We start from the raw sequence: 16,679 nt of genomic DNA, 5'->3' as shown, positions 1-16,679 counted from the left end.
TTCTTGCCGGTAATGATGCAACACCCAGTCATGTAAAAGAGCAGGAAGTTTGTTGTGGTAACTAACTTCAAAGTAACAATAAATTGCCTGGAATTTTAACATTCTCGTCATAACTTTGGTGGAATATGTAACCATACTGAATTTTTTTGTTGTTGGGGGGATAAGAACTGAAATTATGGTTATGATTTATAAATACAAAGCTTTAAACTATGAAATGAAGCGGCAATTTTTTGGGTTGGTTTCAGAGATTTTTTGGGGGCGCCTATAAATTAAATTATCCCCTCTTCCATGAGGACGTCCTTGTATAACTACTTTAAAATGTTCTAGCGGCTTCGCCCCTTGCCTCTAGGGGCTCTGCCCCAAGAAGTTTAATCAAACTAATTCTTCGTATTTTAGATTTTACAAAACATTTAAAAGAAAAATTTAAAATTTTTTTTTTTTTTTTTTTTGGGGGGGGGGGTTAGTTTCAATTTTAGTTTTAGGAAGAAAAACATGGGGGGGGGGTGGTATTTTTTCATATTTTGGGGTTGGGGGGTTGGGGGAGTAACACCCCCAAGAAAATATTTATAAACCTTCCCGGGACCTATGAGAAGCTACCCTAAAGGAGAACCCGATCGGATCAGCGGTTAGCGAGATCCTTCGCTACAAACATACAGACAGACAAACAAACAGACAGACAAACAAACAGACATACAAACAAATAGACAGACAGACATCAAACAGACAGACATCGTTCTACTTATAGACTTTGTATTTTAGATTGTATACAAATTCAGTTTAATTTAATTTAAATTCCTGACTTGAATATCATTATTTTGAGTAAAGTTTTTTTTTATCAATGGAGGCGTAACAACATTACCATACATATATTTAGTTAGGTAGAACCAATTTGCCGACACCTAAATTTTAAACCAAATTATCATAATTATACCATTTCAGATTTTAAAGTTTCTGGGAGGAGAAGATAGAAAAGAAAGATATTTGGACACAGACGCACAAGGAAGACATCTAGCACGTCTAACAATCAAGGTAAAGATAGCAAGAGAAGATATATAGCCATCAAAAGATAGCAAAAGAAGATAACTACCTTATAACGATACAAATGAAATAATCCTTATAATAAAGTAATAGGATGTCTGTTTGTCTGTCTGTGTGTTTGTACCGAAGGATCTCGGTAACCGCTAAACCCATCGGGTTCTCCTTTGCAGGGTAGCTTCTTATAGGTCCCGGGAAAGTATAAAACTATTTTGGAAAAGGATACTTCCACTCTCCCAAGAGAATTTTATTTTTTATTTTTAAATCTAAATTGGGTTATAAAATTCAATTCCCCTCTCCTCAAGTGCCCTTAGACGCCTCGCGAGGTTTAGCCGCTAATGTAGAAAAATAGAAATATTTTAAAGATAGAGGTATTTTGTTAGAAAACGGGAACACAGTAATAGTGTCTGACTGATTATGACGTAACAAAAAAAATTAGCCAATGAGAGGCCACTATAAATTTTACCATTGGTCAATAACGGCCTCTCATTGGCTAATTTTTTTTGTTACGTCATAATCAGTCAGACACTATTACTGTGTTCGAAAACGGTAAAAGTTTTACTGATGATGTATTTTATTTTCTTTAATTTAAGGAGGTGAAAAGCAGTGATAGCGGGAAATATTTTTGCCAGCCAGCCATTGGTCCACAACACAGTGTCCAAGTTCATGTTGTTGATAGATACACTGATGTTCTACCTGTCCTAGGAGAAGGTAATATTTGTTCTACCTGGGTTCAGGTTCATGTTGTTGATAGATACACTGATGTTCTACCTGTCCTAGGAGAAGGTAATATTTGTTCTACCTGTGTTAAGGTTCATGTTGTTGATAGGTACACCGATGTTCTACCTGTCCTAGTAGAAGGTAATATTTGTTCTACCTGTGTTAAGGTTCATGTTGTTGATAGGTACACTGATGTTCTACCTGTCCTAGTAGAAGGTAATATTTGTTCTACCTGGGTTCAGGTTCATATAGAACTATAAACTAGGAAAAAAACGATATAATTTTTTTTAATGACAGATCAAATATTTTGTTGAAGTCAAGCTGCTCTTAATCCCTAATTTTAATATTTGACCTATTATCAAAAATGGATTATGGGATAAATTCTTTTTACTGTCACTTTTATTGGTGTGGAGCTAATAAAAAATGTCCTTACGTATTTAAATTTGTGAAGTCGTCAATTTATGAATAGATTTAAAATGTGTATTTAATGCAGTTGCCTAATAACTAGTACATTTGTAAAATAAACCTAATAGTTACTTTTTATCAGTTTACTTGTTATTTTCTTTGCATTTTTTGTACCACAAAAAAATCCTTTTTTTTGTATGAACACTTGTAAAGAATAATTACTTGCAACAGCTTGCTTCACTTTTATATTCTTTGTGTTAAGTAGCAAGCAAATAATATTATGAGCATGGATATAGTCAAATATATACATGGTATCAAATACAACTAACGAGGACATTACAACCTGATGTAAGAACAAATAAAAAAAGAATTATAAATAAAGCAGCTTATAGTGCTTAATAAAAATGACGTCATACAATACAAATGACCAATGAAAGGCCAGTATACATTGTAACTGACCAATGGTGAAATATAGGTACTATAAGCTACTTCATAAGGAATGAAATAGCTATAACAAAAAATAAAATAATTAGATATATTATCTTTAAGTAATTCTTTGTTTTCTTTGCTGTTGACAATATCAGCAAATGTCTCAAAAATAATCATTCAAAATAAGGCAAAAGTGATTTTAAGATGATTTCTCCTTAGAATAATATATCCAGTAATCGAAAATATAGAATGAAGTAGTAGTAGGAAAGTACTGGGTGTCTTAATATTTTCTTTAAAAATGTTTAATAGGATCAACATATTTCAGGCAATGACCAATAAATTGATGTATATCTCCAATGTTGATACACTAATTACCCCTTCTGTAGATTACAATTAGTGGTTAAAACGGTGGACACGTAACTTAATGAACCAACCAATCAAATTCAATAAAATTCTCTTAAGTCAATGAGTAAGAAAACGAATATACAAAACTTTGGGGACTAGTGCAATAAACAGCATAATGTCCCCACCCTCCCTAATCAAAGAACCTCGTAAAAGTGTCGAACTATGACGTCAGAAAAAAATAACAATTAACCAATGAGAAGCCAGTATTCACTGTAATTGACCAATGGTAAAATATATAGCGGTCTCTCATTGGTTAATGGTTAATTATTAATTTTTTCTGACGTCATAGTCAGACACTTTTACTGGGTTCCTAATCAAAATGTATAATTATATTAGCTACAGTAATATTGTCCTTTATTTTTGGCGCACCCTGTTTCAAGACAAATTATCCAATTAATATGTCAACTAACAAAAGCTTTGACCGCATTCCCGGCACAAAATTAAGTTCTGTTGGTGGTGGCTTAACAAACTGCAGTGCAATTAGTAATTATTATGATTTATGTGGTAAATAATTAGGGGAAATAATTATCATAATATATGCTCTATTAGTGGCTCCGACCATAACTTCTGGGGGAGATCATAAACAGTTTGAATTATAGAGTAGCTTCGCTTATAAAAATATCCTATCCCAATAATTCATAAGCTTCCCTGAAGAGTACAACCCATTCATACAAGCAATATTCAAGCTCTTAAGCTTCAGACCAAAAATATTTACTACTTTATTTGTAGGATATATAAAACAGCCTAAATTCTAAAGTAGCTTGATGTTTATACGTTACGTATATTCAGTAAAATCGTATACACGGCTGAACTAAATATTAGAATTTTTTTCCTGAATTTGTAAAAAATAAGTTTTTTGATTATTTTTGGAGGGGTTTTAAAAGTTTTAAGATTGTGTAATACCCCCTACCCCCAACAAAAATTACGCCAGAAAGGTAATCAAATGACATTATGACAAAGACCTTTGTTAATTAGATAACAGGTTAAAAGTTTGACATGGGTTGTGTGGCAAGTTATGAGAATTCTTTTTCTTCTCTTGATTAACCTACCTGACTGCCATGGAGGGAAGTGACATTGGACTGTAAATATACTGGTACCCAAAGTCTTTTAAGACATTTTATCTCATTCGTTTTGCTGAAAAACTTTTACTTCTTTGAATTGATTTAAATTGGTCGGTTCAAACTTTTGAACCAATAATTACAATCAACAGTGTAATTTTGTTTATTATCATTGCGAATGTAGACAAATTTTTCGTGCATTGTCTTATCCCTTAAGATCCCTGATGCCTGCCTATTAGAATTCCTTTTCATCTTACCAATCTTTATAGCAGCGAAGATTCTCTACAAAGTTTCTTGTCTTGTCATTGGTCTGTCATCCAGAAGGTTAATTTAGTTGTTATATAAGATAGACATATGCTATTTTAGTTATGTTTGTGATTATTCTGAACTTGTAGCATCTTATAAACATTTATTTGTCTGTACATAAGCAGGGATCTAAAGATAACACAATATTAGATTAATTAAATGATGTTTCAAAAACTACCCCTTCTGTAAATTATACAGTATTTAAACACTCGACTTCTTGAACCAACCAATTAAAATTCAATAAAAGTCCCTAAATTTGTTCAGTCAACAAATAAGAAGTTGTTATCATAAAACTTTGGAGACTACTTTCATAAACAAACCTTCAAATATTTTTAAAAGCGAAGCTTTTCTACAAATAGGGTCGGTCCGTCCGTACGTCCGTCCGTCCGTACGTCTGTACGTCCGTAACGGATAGCTCTTTTCGTTAATATAGGCATGTTAGAATTGTCAACTTTGCATGGTGATTCCTTTAGTAGTTTGGTATGATTTAGAAAGCGTAGCAACTCTAAAATCATTACCAGAATGTCCATACGTCCATTTTAAACATGTTGATTTTAAAAAAAAATTAACAACAAATTTTAATGGAATGTAATTATCCGATTTATCTGATTTTTGCATATTGACTCCTGGAACAACAAAGTATACTGTTTTAAGCGAAGCAACTCTATAATCAAGTCCTAAAAATGTAAGTATGTCCATAAACATTATCCTGTATCAAGCAGTTTTTCAACAAATTTACTTACAATTTTGCTTCTAATCTTATACATTTATTTTCTGATTATTAAGTTCTGACACTATACAAGTGTTAATGTCCGTTTGTCCTACCGTTTCAGTGCTTCGCTTTTATGGATGTTGTCATCCTTGTTTTTACATAACTGAGCTTCTACAATAATGGATGTTGTTATCCTTTCTCTCTCTATTTTATACGCTCGTTTTTTCTGCCTTTGACAGTTTGACTTTTTTTTTGTTTTATTGACTTTGGTATTCTTAGTCCACAGGGGCGCAGATGGATATTTCATCAAGGCGGGATGAAAATTTTAAAGAGATGTCTCATTTTTCGCATAAATTAGTGTGGTTATATATATTGGTTAAAATACATACTATTATATAGTTTTAATAATGGACTTTTTCATTATGAAAAAGTTAAAACATATACATATGATGTAATCTTGTTTTCCAGAAATTAACCCTTTCAAATTCAAACTCCACTAAAACACACAGACAGACACACATACACACACACACACACACACACACACACAGAGAAAGAAAAGAATTTAATTAATTAAGATATTGTCCAACCCAGACCATTTAGAAAATTCAGCCATAGAAAATTTAAATAGTTGTTACATAAACGTTTCAATATATGCATTTGAATTTTAATGAAGCATAGTGAATCCTTTATAAATGGATTTAGAATATACGTGGATATACATGACCATTATTTATTGGTAAGTTCGTTCATCCAGCAGGAGGGGAGGGTGTGGGATAAGGGGGTGGATTAGGAGGATCGTTATTTTAGCCAGTTACAAGTTTTTTGCTGTATTAGAGCACATGATAAACAGGTGTAAGAATAAGATCCAAGTAATAATAACTCCTTTCATTTTTATGAATGTTCACGCTTTATTGCTTTCAACCCTGTAATAAAAAAATATGCGAAAATGTAAAATTTTAGAAGCATAATTGTTTATTCATTAATCTTATTTCCTGAAGACCATATCAATTTTATTTTATTCCTAAATAACTCCCCATTTGGCTTCCCTTTAATTCTATTTAACTTTTAGACATCCCCCCAAAAAATTACCAAAGATTTTCCTGATATCCCCCCTTTCAAGGGAATTTTATTAAAATCCTAGACACCCTCTCACCCCTTGCTTTGTAATTTTTTCATTTATTCCAAAAGACTGGCATATGATCATATGAAAAATCTAAATTTTTTCGGGCAAGAAATATCTTTTTTTTCTTCAAATTCAAATTCCCCATACCCGAACCCATGCAAAATATTAGAATTCTTGCAGTAAATCTAGCAGTACATAAAAAGTTTTTATGTATTTGCCATGCAAACTTTTTCACAAGGACAACATTCATTCATACTCTTTTTTATATTCACTTGACATTCACCTGACCCTTAAACTTAGAAAATACATAAATGTTTATTCTTTCCAGCAAAAATAGAAAACAAAATTAGCAAAGATATTTTAATAAATTGCTATCAAAAAAGCATTTAAATTCTTTTTGCCCCAAAAAATCTGAAGGAATATTAATCAGGAAACTTTATTCTGCGGATATTGAAAAGTTACAAAATTATAACCAGTTTTGGTAGCTCCGAGGGACTGAAGGCTCGTGTTAATAAAACTGGTATTAATATTATTATAGTATTTAATGAAAATAGTTTGTTATACTTTACTATACATGAATTTTTGATATGGCTGACAACCGGTTTTAATCCTGCGGATAATAATCGGTTTGGAAGCCATACTGAAAAATATATTCCAATGTTTTATATGAACGTTAGGTTCGCCTTGTATTTAATAATATCTGATTAAAATGCAGTTCAACCATGGAGGGAGGGGACAATGGGCTGTTTTTTAAACTAGTCTCCAAAGTTTTATAGTAACGTTTTCTTATTCATTAGTTTACTACTTTGGGGACCTTGATTTAATTTTTATTTGTAGATTAAGTTGAGCGTCCAAACGTTTCAACTACTAATTGTAATCCACAGAAGGGGTGATTTTGGGTATAATCATTTAAGATTTACAACAATTTATCTGCCATTGTCTTATCCCTGTAGATCCCTGAGTACAACCTTCATTAGCCTACTTTTTCTTTTTAACTTTTCGTGCAATACATTTTCTATAAAGATTTGTATCTCCAGCTCTATGCACATTTCTGTAATGTTCGTATTGCTTTTATATATTATCTGTTCATCTCATAAAGTAACCAGTGCAGTGGATTCACCCCTAGAATGATGTAGGGGCAATTCCATATGGGTGTTCTTATTCTTTGGAGTAAGGAAATACCCTCTCTCAAAGTAGATTAATTTTACTAGGTTTATACTATTGAAAATATCCTTTTTCATTAGTGTTTTTTTTTTCAAGCAGAGCACGTTTTGACTCTCAAGTCCTATCCACATTACCTTTGAACATACTCTGCATTTTAAATTGCAATGTAACGCACTCAATCGCCTAGGGTATCAACACCTATCAGACAACCATCCCTTTGATTGCACGACCTTTGTCTGAGAAGTCCTAACTGTGCAGAGCTCGGTTACTCGCAAGGAGTTTGACATTTCATCCTACTATATAAAGCAGTATAAACCAGGGAAGTTTCACGTTTTTTAATTATTATATGTATGCCTTAGGGTGGATTTAAGCTATTTTCTGTCCTTCTCTATCTCTTCAAATCCAGAGCCTTAAATAACTTTATAAATATGTGATTGTGCATGTTTTTTTTAATATGACAATCTGCTTATTAAGCGGTTGACAATGCAGCGTAAATTACACTGGAACCCAACTTTCATAAACCCTTTGGGTACTTGATTGGGTGTTACAAATTATCAGTAACCAAACTTCTCCACTAATAATTTGAATCTTCAAAGCAAGAATAATTTTGTTAATTGTGATTGAGGGTAACAATTTATATTTTTATCATCAATTATCTTATCCCTAAAAATCCCTGCTAACCACTGAAATAGTAACCTTGCTGCACCTTGTTGTGATTTAATAATAGATTTAGCAATACCTGTCACTAGACTTATATAACTATTATAATTATCATGGATACAGGGTAGGATAATGGATTTAATAATAGATTTAGTAATACCTGTCACTAGACTTATATAACCATCATAATTATCATGGATACAGGGTAGGATAATGGATTTAATAATAGATTTAGTAATACCTGTCACTAGACTTATATAACCATCATAATTATCATGGATACAGGGTAGGACAATGGATTTAATAATAGATTTAGCAATACCTGTCACTAGACTTATATAACCATTATAATTATCATGGATACAGGGTAGGACAATGGATTTAATAATAGATTTAGTAATACCTGTCACTAGACTTATATAACTATTATAATTATCATGGATACAGGGTAGGACAATGGATTTAATAATAGATTTAGCAATACCTGTCACTAGACTTATATAACTATTATAATTATCATGGATACAGGGTAGGATAATGGATTTAATAATAGATTTAGTAATACCTGTCACTAGACTTATATAACCATCATAATTATCATGGATACAGGGTAGGACAATGGATTTAATAATAGATTTAGTAATACCTGTCACTAGACTTATATAACTATTATAATTATCATGGATACAGGGTAGGATAATGGATTTAATAATAGATTTAGCAATACCTGTCACTAGACTTATATAACTATTATAATTATCATGGATACAGGGTAGGATAATGGATTTAATAATAGATTTAGTAATACCTGTCACTAGACTTATATAACTATTATAATTATCATGGATACAGGGTAGGACAATGGATTTAATAATAGATTTAGTAATACCTGTCACTAGACTTATATAACTATTATAATTATCATGGATACAGGGTAGGACAATGGATTTAATAATAGATTTAGCAATACCTGTCACTAGACTTATATAACCATTATAATTATCATGGATACAGGGTAGGACAATGGATTTAATAATAGATTTAGCAATACCTGTCACTAGACTTATATAACTATTATAATTATCATGGATACAGGGTAGGACAATGGATTTAATAATAGATTTAGCAATACCTGTCACTAGACTTATATAACTATTATAATTATCATGGATACAGGGTAGGATAATGGATTTAATAATAGATTTAGTAATACCTGTCACTAGACTTATATAACCATCATAATTATCATGGATACAGGGTAGGACAATGGATTTAATAATAGATTTAGTAATACCTGTCACTAGACTTATATAACTATTATAATTATCATGGATACAGGGTAGGATAATGGATTTAATAATAGATTTAGCAATACCTGTCACTAGACTTATATAACTATTATAATTATCATGGATACAGGGTAGGATAATGGATTTAATAATAGATTTAGTAATACCTGTCACTAGACTTATATAACTATTATAATTATCATGGATACAGGGTAGGACAATGGATTTAATAATAGATTTAGTAATACCTGTCACTAGACTTATATAACTATTATAATTATCATGGATACAGGGTAGGACAATGGATTTAATAATAGATTTAGTAATACCTGTCACTAGACTTATATAACCATCATAATTATCATGGATACAGGGTAGGACAATGGATTTAATAATAGATTTAGTAATACCTGTCACTAGACTTATATAACTATTATAATTATCATGGATACAGGGTAGGACAATGGATTTAATAATAGATTTAGCAATACCTGTCACTAGACTTATATAACCATTATAATTATCATGGATACAGGGTAGGACAATGGATTTAATAATAGATTTAGTAATACCTGTCACTAGACTTATATAAGCATTATAATTATCATGGATACAGGGTAGGACAATGGATTTAATAATAGATTTAGCAATACCTGTCACTAGACTTATATAACTATTATAATTATCATGGATACAGGGTAGGATAATGGATTTAATAATAGATTTAGTAATACCTGTCACTAGACTTATATAACCATCATAATTATCATGGATACAGGGTAGGACAATGGATTTAATAATAGATTTAGTAATACCTGTCACTAGACTTATATAACTATTATAATTATCATGGATACAGGGTAGGACAATGGATTTAATAATAGATTTAGCAATACCTGTCACTAGACTTATATAACCATTATAATTATCATGGATACAGGGTAGGACAATGGATTTAATAATAGATTTAGTAATACCTGTCACTAGACTTATATAACTATTATAATTATCATGGATACAGGGTAGGACAATGGATTTAATAATAGATTTAGCAATACCTGTCACTAGACTTATATAACTATTATAATTATCATGGATACAGGGTAGGACAATGGATTTAATAATAGATTTAGTAATACCTGTCACTAGACTTATATAACCATTATAATTATCATGGATACAGGGTAGGACAATGGATTTAATAATAGATTTAGTAATACCTGTCACTAGACTTATATAACTATTATAATTATCATGGATACAGGGTAGGACAATGGATTTAATAATAGATTTAGCAATACCTGTCACTAGACTTATATAACTATTATAATTATCATGGATACAGGGTAGGATAATGGATTTAATAATAGATTTAGTAATACCTGTCACTAGACTTATATAACCATCATAATTATCATGGATACAGGGTAGGACAATGGATTTAATAATAGATTTAGTAATACCTGTCACTAGACTTATATAACTATTATAATTATCATGGATACAGGGTAGGATAATGGATTTAATAATAGATTTAGTAATACCTGTCACTAGACTTATATAACCATCATAATTATCATGGATACAGGGTAGGATAATGGATTTAATAATAGATTTAGTAATACCTGTCACTAGACTTATATAACCATCATAATTATCATGGATACAGGGTAGGACAATGGATTTAATAATAGATTTAGCAATACCTGTCACTAGACTTATATAACCATTATAATTATCATGGATACAGGGTAGGACAATGGATTTAATAATAGATTTAGTAATACCTGTCACTAGACTTATATAAGCATTATAATTATCATGGATACAGGGTAGGACAATGGATTTAATAATAGATTTAGCAATACCTGTCACTAGACTTATATAACTATTATAATTATCATGGATACAGGGTAGGATAATGGATTTAATAATAGATTTAGTAATACCTGTCACTAGACTTATATAACCATCATAATTATCATGGATACAGGGTAGGACAATGGATTTAATAATAGATTTAGTAATACCTGTCACTAGACTTATATAACCATCATAATTATCATGGATACAGAGTAGGACAATGGATTTAATAATAGATTTAGTAATACCTGTCACTAGACTTATATAAGCATTATAATTATCATGGATACAGGGTAGGACAATGGATTTAATAATAGATTTAGCAATACCTGTCACTAGACTTATATAACTATTATAATTATCATGGATACAGGGTAGGATAATGGATTTAATAATAGATTTAGCAATACCTGTCACTAGACTTATATAACTATTATAATTATCATGGATACAGGGTAGGATAATGGATTTAATAATAGATTTAGCAATACCTGTCACTAGACTTATATAACTATTATAATTATCATGGATACAGGGTAGGATAATGGATTTAATAATAGATTTAGCAATACCTGTCACTAGACTTATATAACCATCATAATTATCATGGATACAGGGTAGGACAATGGATTTAATAATAGATTTAGCAATACCTGTCACAAGACTTATATAACCATCATAATTATCATGGATACAGGGTAGGACAATGGATTTAATAATAGATTTAGCAATACCTGTCACAAGACTTATATAACCATCATAATTATCATGGATACAGGGTAGGACAATGGATTTAATAATAGATTTAGCAATACCTGTCACAAGACTTATATAACCATCATAATTATCATGGATACAGGGTAGGACAATGGATTTAATAATAGATTTAGCAATACCTGTCACTAGACTTATATAACCATCATAATTATCATGGATACAGGGTAGGACAATGGATTTAATAATAGATTTAGCAATACCAGTCACTTATGTAACAATCATGACAATTTTAATAGTTTAAGTCAACCTTTAAATAATGGTTACAATTTAGAGATATGTTATCTAATAATGATGTCTACATATTGGACAACACTCAAAACTATATGAGGAGCTTCAGGCCTATTAATTTATCTTGCATTGCTCTTTCCCCTCGTTCCCTGATTATTTCCCATTATTTGCAGTTATTTTCAAATATTGAATTATTTGTGTCGCTGTGTGCACTTAAAAATGAAAAAAATCAATCATATTTGTGCAACTGGGTAATTTTCACGTCAATGTGTACAATGTCATATAAATCTGAAGGTCAGAAGTACTTTGTATTTGTATATAAAGTGTTGTTTTGCTACTAGCGGCTGCGCTTCTAGAATCTAGGAGCTCTGTATTCAAAGTGGTAGGGAAGGGAAGAAAATAGCCTTAAATCACCTCTAGACCTACATGAAGATTCTCTAAATCGGTTTAGTTACAAAAAATATTCTACTATTTAATAGGACTAGCTACTTCGCCCCTAGCCTCTACGGGAGTGTGGAGGAGGTGTAGAAAACACCATATGAAATTCATAAAGCTTTCTTGATAGTACAACAATTTCAGAACAACATTTCAAGAGATCTTTAGCTTCAGACAAAAAACCCTACTGCTTTTCATTCTAACTAAGGTTCAACAAACGACCAACCTTTTGATTGCACGACCCTTAACTAAAACTGTCAATGCATGGTAGTGAGTTGTGCCTGTATACGGGTTACTGCATTTCCCTTACTTTCAATATTAGTGTTACGGACTTTTTATACTCTTTATCATACCACGGTATTTCCGGAGAACCCAACACGAATGAATAGTCGTTAGCGAGATCTTTTCTAAAGGGAAGACAGAAAGACATCCTAACCTGAATTATTTATTTTTCAGACCCCGGAGGTGACAAAATCCTGGTGTCAACCCTGTCAGAAAAATCCGCCGCAGAAAAATCCCAGCACCAGTCAACTTTGGTTCAGTTAATAGTTACCTACATCTTTATGATGGTTAATATTCGTCTATATTTGTAAAATATTAAGCTTGCTTAGTTTTTAAAAGCAAAGCTTTTCTATATTTAGGGTCGTTCCGTTCGTCCTTACGTCTTTCCAAGCGTCGGTTCATTTAAGGACGTAAAAATTGTACATCTGAAACAATTTTTATATGATATAATTATTATATTGTTCTGATTTTGCAATAAATGGCAATTGTGCACTATGTTATAAGCGAAGCATCTCTCTAATCAAGTGTTTAAATGCAAGTATGTTTACATTCATAAAATTCTTGTTTAGACTTCTAGATAATTTTACTTTAAATTTATTGTTATACGTTTGACTGTCTAGTTTGAGCTTCGCTTTTATGGATGTTGTCATCCTTGTTTGTTTTTTGTAAAGCTAGCATATTATTGGTAGTGCAACTTCTCTATAACTAGTGATTATCCGTCTATTTTTGTAAAGTTATAAGCTTTCTATTCAAGTATATTTCCATAAATCCAAGTATAAATTGTTGTTAATACTAAAATATTGTTCTACATGAAATAATATTATTAAAATAAGAGATAATATGAACGCTGTTTTTTTTTCTTCAAAAATTGACATTTTTATTTGCTTGTTCGTTTATATAAATAGTTGTTTAAACAGATTATGATAATAGTTATTTATTTCATCGTATCATAGATAGCTTTCTGCGAAAATTAATATGAAAAAATATAAGCTTTAAACAAGTTTTGTTTTGATATTCGTGGAGTATTGTCTGTAATACGATGCTATACATTATTTTATATGGCTAAGAACTGGTTCTATCTTTTGAAATTTAAAAAAAAATCTTCTAACAAAAAAGAAAATATTCTTCGATTAAAAAATATGCTTTTCTTTCTATGTTGATCAAATTAAGTTCATATAAAGACAATTTAGTTGTAAAATTTAATGTGAATGTTAGAATGGTCAATTTTCTAATCTCACACACTCATAGAAAATAAATATGGCATTTTTACAACTAGCAAAATTGTGCAACTGTGTTTTTGACAGTGTTGTTTTAAAACTATGGGATTTGTCAAAAATGCTACATCCATGAACACAGCGTTAATATCATATTTAAAACCTGTATTTTCAAGGTATATTACGTAAACTGTTAAAAACACAGTAACTGTATTTTTTCTGGTTGTAAAAATGGCAGCACCTCAATAAAGACTGACATATATAGACCCATTATTCAGGGATACAGGGATAGGTTAATGGGAAACTATCAAATCTTACCCTAATTGTACGTTACATGATAAATAGTAGTTGGAAGTAGACACCAGGGATGTAAAGGTATAGGGCAATGGCCGATAAATTGATGTACATATACACATTATTTTCCCTTCAATAGATTACAATTAGTGATTGAAACGTGTGGACACTCAACTTAATAAACCAAGTAATCAAAATCCACTAAAAGTATCCAAAGTTGTTGAGCCAAAGAATAGGAAAACGTTATCTAAAAACTTTGGGGACTAGTGTAATAAACATTCAAATGTCCCGGTCCTCGCTGCACATAGATAGACCCATTAACACAATTATTATTATCAATTAAATGCACTTAAAGGACATTCAACAGACCATTAAATGCAATAGATAGAGAGAGAGATGATTCAATTTCCAGTATGGCTTCAAACCGCTTAATACCCGTGGATTAGAACCGGTTCTCAGCAATACTGAAAAATTATATCATCGAATTAAAGACAATTTTCCACGAAACTTAGAATAAAATTCATAAAATCAATACTACTTTTGTTAACCCCGACCTCCGGCCCTTCGGGTCTAACAAAACTGGTTTTAATCTTTTTATTTTAATATCCATGGAAAGCTGTCTACAAAAGATGTCGAAAAACGATAACTTTTCTCAAAGATACTAAGTTATAACAAAACATTTTTATATACCTTGATTTGATTAATGCTTTGAAACTTTTAAAAAATGTGTTATCACTGTTAAATAGATAACCTACATAAAAGCCCAAAAGATATTTAAATAACGGTAAAAAATCCAATATTTTGTAAGCTCATTATAAAATCATCTCACATCAGCCCGTAGCATCCAATATTACATGTATAGGATATAGAATCTAAAATATGAGGGTTTGAATGTCTGAAAAATAATTTTTTGTACATTCTTTTTGGAATTCATACTAAGAAATGATCTGATTATGCTTTTTTAGGAAACCTTTTAAAACAACACACTTTGTTAAAAAAAAGGACAATTTTGGGACAAAGTAAATTTTCTTTAATTGTCATATTCCTTTTGTTATATTGCATATTTTTCCTTTACTTTACCTACTTTTATGTGTATGGCAAATGCATAATAATTTGCAGAATACAAATGTGTCTATATTAGCCATGACCATTTTTTTTATATAGTCGACGTAGATAATATTCATTTTTATATAATATAAATAGTTGCTTCGCCCCTAGTCCCCTACCATATGAAATTCTTAAAGCTATAGTAATATCATTAAAAAGTAATTTCTTAACAAAGTTGCTCCCTAAAAATAGCTTAAAACCAACGCAGGATCAGTAAAAATATTCCCTGAAGAGTGGACTCCATTTGGTTCAGCAGTTACCAAGATCTGAAGCTTCAGACAGATAGACATCTTTCTATTTTGTATTACAGATGACAAAGTCATAATGACAAAATAAACTTATAGAATTGCTAATATAATTTTTTTGGGTATTTTTAAAGGTAAAAATTCGATCTGTATTTTCAGATTTTTAAATCCTTCTTAACAATTGTATTTTGGCCAGAAATTAGCTCTACGGCTGCAAAATATTCAATATTCCTAACTATTTAAATTTTTTATTGTTGGATTTCTAATGGACTTATGTCTACCCTTGATTAGTAAAGCTACTCTAGAATTCACTTTGCCAGTCTGTCCGTCTGACTTTCAGTCCGTGATGCTATAAGGGGTATGTAATTTATTTTAATAAAATTTATTCTTGAATAAAGATTTCTAAAAATCTGCAGTTTAATAGTTATTTCTTTCATCGTATTATAAACGGCTTTCCGCGGATATAGAATGTACATTTATAAGATTAAAACTAGTTTTTTTAGCCCCGCGGTGCCGAAGGCACGGACTTAAAAACTAGTTTTAATCTTATGATTGTACATTTTTATATTCGTAGAAAGCTGGATATAATACGATGCTAGACATAGTTTTTTTCGTATGGATGAGAACCGGTTCCTATCCACCGTATTCGAATGAATACGAGAAATAGCTTCGTCAGTATTTCCATCTAAGTTTGTCTTGTGCTACTTATGGATGTTGTCATCCTTGTTTAAGACTTAAATAAAAAAGTAATAACATGGATTCATAATCTGTTTAAACAAAAAAAAATAATTTTGTTATATTTATGTATATAAATTAATTAAGCCAAAGAAAAAAATATTTTTATATAAAAAACTTCAAAAAGTTGGGTATATAACACAATTTAAAATACTTAAGAACCAGTGATTTAAATTTGTTGAAAAGAAAT

General features: G+C 30.8%; 2 protein-coding genes across 2 annotated transcripts in view; both read left to right on the top strand.

Annotated features, from left to right (window-relative positions):
* Positions 1-15,739, top strand: part of LOC145323098 (uncharacterized) — a 35,275-nt gene extending 19,536 nt beyond the window's left edge. Inside the window, exons 9-11 of the mRNA XM_080165481.1 lie at positions 940-1,029; positions 1,629-1,746; positions 13,069-15,739. Of these exons, the coding sequence (XP_080021607.1) occupies positions 940-1,029; positions 1,629-1,746; positions 13,069-13,205 (345 nt within the window). The 3' untranslated portion in view covers positions 13,206-15,739. The remainder of the gene's footprint in view (positions 1-939; positions 1,030-1,628; positions 1,747-13,068) is intronic.
* The window catches only part of LOC145322617 (multidrug resistance-associated protein 1-like), a 273,276-nt gene that overhangs the window by 127,721 nt on the left and 128,876 nt on the right, over positions 1-16,679 (top strand). The gene's annotated exons all lie outside the window — the stretch shown is intronic.

The sequence above is a fragment of the Acartia tonsa genome, chromosome 6, assembly GCF_053477335.1.
Source record: "Acartia tonsa isolate MP-2025a chromosome 6, ASM5347733v1, whole genome shotgun sequence".
In the NCBI taxonomy this organism is placed as follows: Eukaryota; Metazoa; Arthropoda; class Copepoda; order Calanoida; family Acartiidae; genus Acartia; species Acartia tonsa.
This window is presented reverse-complemented; position numbering and strand designations above follow the sequence as displayed.